The following is a 2,500-nucleotide window of genomic DNA, read 5'->3' as shown; positions in this document are numbered from 1 at the left end:
CTACTACTACTACTACTATTATTATCATTATTATTATTATTGTTGTTATTACTAAACAATAGCGATAGTGATGATGATAATATCTATTATCATTGATATTATTGATATTATCATTTTCATTATTATTGTTATCATAATTATCATTCTCAACGGCCTCATTATTATCATTAATATGTTTTGTTATTATCACCATTTTATATTCTTGGCATTACTGTTACCATTAGTATCACCATCCTCAATTTTGTCATCCTTTTGATTATTATCATTATTGATATGGTTGTTATTATCATAAACATTATCTTTAATGTCAATATTAACATTACTACAATTTCTATTATTATTACCGTTTTTACAATTGTTTTATCATTAGTGGATTTGTAACAGTATCACTATCAATATCATTATTTTTATCATCATTATCATCATCATCATCATCATTATCATCATCATCATCATTATATATATCATTATTATTACATTCCCATTCTTCATTGTTGTTATCATTATCATAACTTAATTTTATCTTTGTTCTTTTCTTAATATCATCATCAGCAGCAGCGTTACTGACGATTTAGTTGCTGTCATTATCAACCATCATTATCATCACTGTTTGTATCATTATTAAATATCCTCATTATCCTACCATTCAGAATGACATTGCAGTTACTAGTCAGCAATGTTTTTTTTCTGTATTATTGGTTTGTTCCGCTTTGATATCCTTACTGATAATTAATGTAATTAATAATGATGTAATTAGTAATGCAACTATTTACAGACCTAGTATTATGACATTACTGTCTTGGTCAGAGTTTCGTTAATGGTATTGCATTTATCTGTTTTAACTTTGATTATATTGCATTTATCTGTGCTTTCACTTTGTACCTTATTTCTTTTTGCTTTAACTCTTCTTACACGAGTTTGAGAATAAAGACAGAATTATATTGCTCGGAGATGTGGGTGTTTGTATTTTATTTCAGTTGGTTAGAATTCCCTAGTTTTAGCGCCCCCCCCCCCTCTCTCTCTCTCTATCTCTCTCTCTGTCTCACCCTCTATTTTTCTCTCTTTGTATGTGTGAATATCAATGGCTGTTATTCTGATACTTTTTATCAGAGCATGTTTTGTAACTTGAGAGTATTTCATTTCAGTATTCTTTACTGAAACAAACAGAATCCGAGGAAATGTGTTTTCTAGTTTTCATATGATTAACATTCGCCAGTTTTCCCAGTATTTTGGATCGTTTAAACATATATTGCAGTTCGACTATCTTTATTTACATCGAAGCAATAAATTAGTTGCAAAAATATATACATAAAAGTGACGTGATCTGCATCATTGTCTAGCGTAGAATTCGTCCAGTTTATTTGTTGGGAGCACCATAGGAGCGGGAGACTTCTCCACGGGCGTTGCGGGCGTCCTCCTCGGCGGCGAAGGCGATCTGGTCGAGGACGAACTGAGGGATCGGGTGGGGGAACTCGGGAGCCACGGGCAGGTGGGCGCCCTGGGGCTGGAAGCCGTTCTCGTCAGCTACGTACTGAAGGTGGACTTCAGTGCCGTCAGGAGCGGTGTACCTGTTACGAACAATAGAAAAAACATATAGTAGAAAAGTAAAAATGGGTTGATGGCGGTCCTATTAGTTTTATAACACTGCGACCATGATATAAATCAATTTTAAAACAGGTCATCTAAACTAATTGCTTACGAGAAGGATCCGGCGCTGTTGATGGCTCCCTCGTCTCCTACAGGAGAGCCAGACTCGGAAAAGACGATGCCGTTGGCAGTCTCCGCGTCGAAGTTGTACCTTCCGTCGTCCTCGATCACGCGGTCGTCCCTCAGGATGGCGATCTCGTCGGAGGCAGCACGAGCCGCTGGGGCCTCGTACAGCCGGTCGGCACAGGCCACGGCGACCACGACAGCAAATACTACCTATCAAAGAAAAAGGATGTATATTCTCGTTTCATCTTGCAATGTTTATGTTTACCCTTTCACTTCCACACACACACACACACACACACAAAAAAAAAAAAAAAAAAAAAAAAAAATATATATATATATATATATATATATATATATATATATACAGGATTAGTCTCCAATACAGATAAACACTAATTGTATGAGATCTACTTACAAACTTCATGTTAGTGAGTATAGTTCGAACTGATACTAAAGGTTTCGAACTGCCGTCCTTATATATGTCGATCCGCCCCTTCCAGTTGCCAGTTCTTTTTTTTTTCTTCTTTTTTTTGAGACCGCTTTTGGCTCTGGTTTTCGTATGACCTTTGTTTATTTGTTTTTTTTGGGGGGTCACCCAAGCAACTTCATTCATACTCTCACCACTGCAAACGAGAAGCCCTATGCAAATTTATTACCTACATCAGATAAGACGAAAATAGGATCTTATCCCTACAATCGTGTCATCTCATTGCTTGTTTATTGCTTTCGCCTTATTGTAACGCCAATGTCAATAAGGCCTAAAATGTAACGAATAAACATTGGAGAG

General features: G+C 36.0%; 1 protein-coding gene across 2 annotated transcripts; it reads right to left on the bottom strand.

Moving 5' to 3' along the window:
* Window positions 1-1,249: 1,249 nt before the first annotated feature.
* On the bottom strand, window positions 1,250-2,225 carry LOC138863791 (cuticle protein CP14.6-like). Of its 2 annotated transcripts, none has more exons than XM_070128798.1 (3): window positions 2,125-2,225; window positions 1,700-1,919; window positions 1,250-1,568 (listed from the first exon to the last, which is right to left on the bottom strand). In XM_070128798.1, exons 1-3 carry the CDS (start codon window positions 2,135-2,137, stop codon window positions 1,358-1,360), a joined length of 444 nt encoding a protein of 147 aa, XP_069984899.1. In that variant the 5' UTR covers window positions 2,138-2,225; the 3' UTR covers window positions 1,250-1,357. The 2 variants fall into 2 exon arrangements, with proteins under 2 accessions (XP_069984899.1, XP_069984900.1); XM_070128799.1 differs by having other exon boundaries at window positions 1,700-1,923; window positions 2,129-2,184.
* Between the last annotated feature and the right edge of the window lie 275 nt (window positions 2,226-2,500).

Source organism: Penaeus vannamei, chromosome 13 (genome assembly GCF_042767895.1).
Source record: "Penaeus vannamei isolate JL-2024 chromosome 13, ASM4276789v1, whole genome shotgun sequence".
NCBI classification, from domain to species: Eukaryota; Metazoa; Arthropoda; class Malacostraca; order Decapoda; family Penaeidae; genus Penaeus; species Penaeus vannamei.
The sequence above is the reverse complement of the archived record's forward strand: the minus strand, read 5'-3'. Positions and strand labels throughout refer to the sequence as shown.

Excerpts from the sequence above, each read along its gene's own strand:
- LOC138863791 (XM_070128798.1), bottom strand. Across the intron at positions 1,569-1,699 it reads AACAGCGCCGGATCCTTCTC|GTACACCGCTCCTGACGGCA; the intron begins GTAAGCAATTAG and ends TGTTCGTAACAG.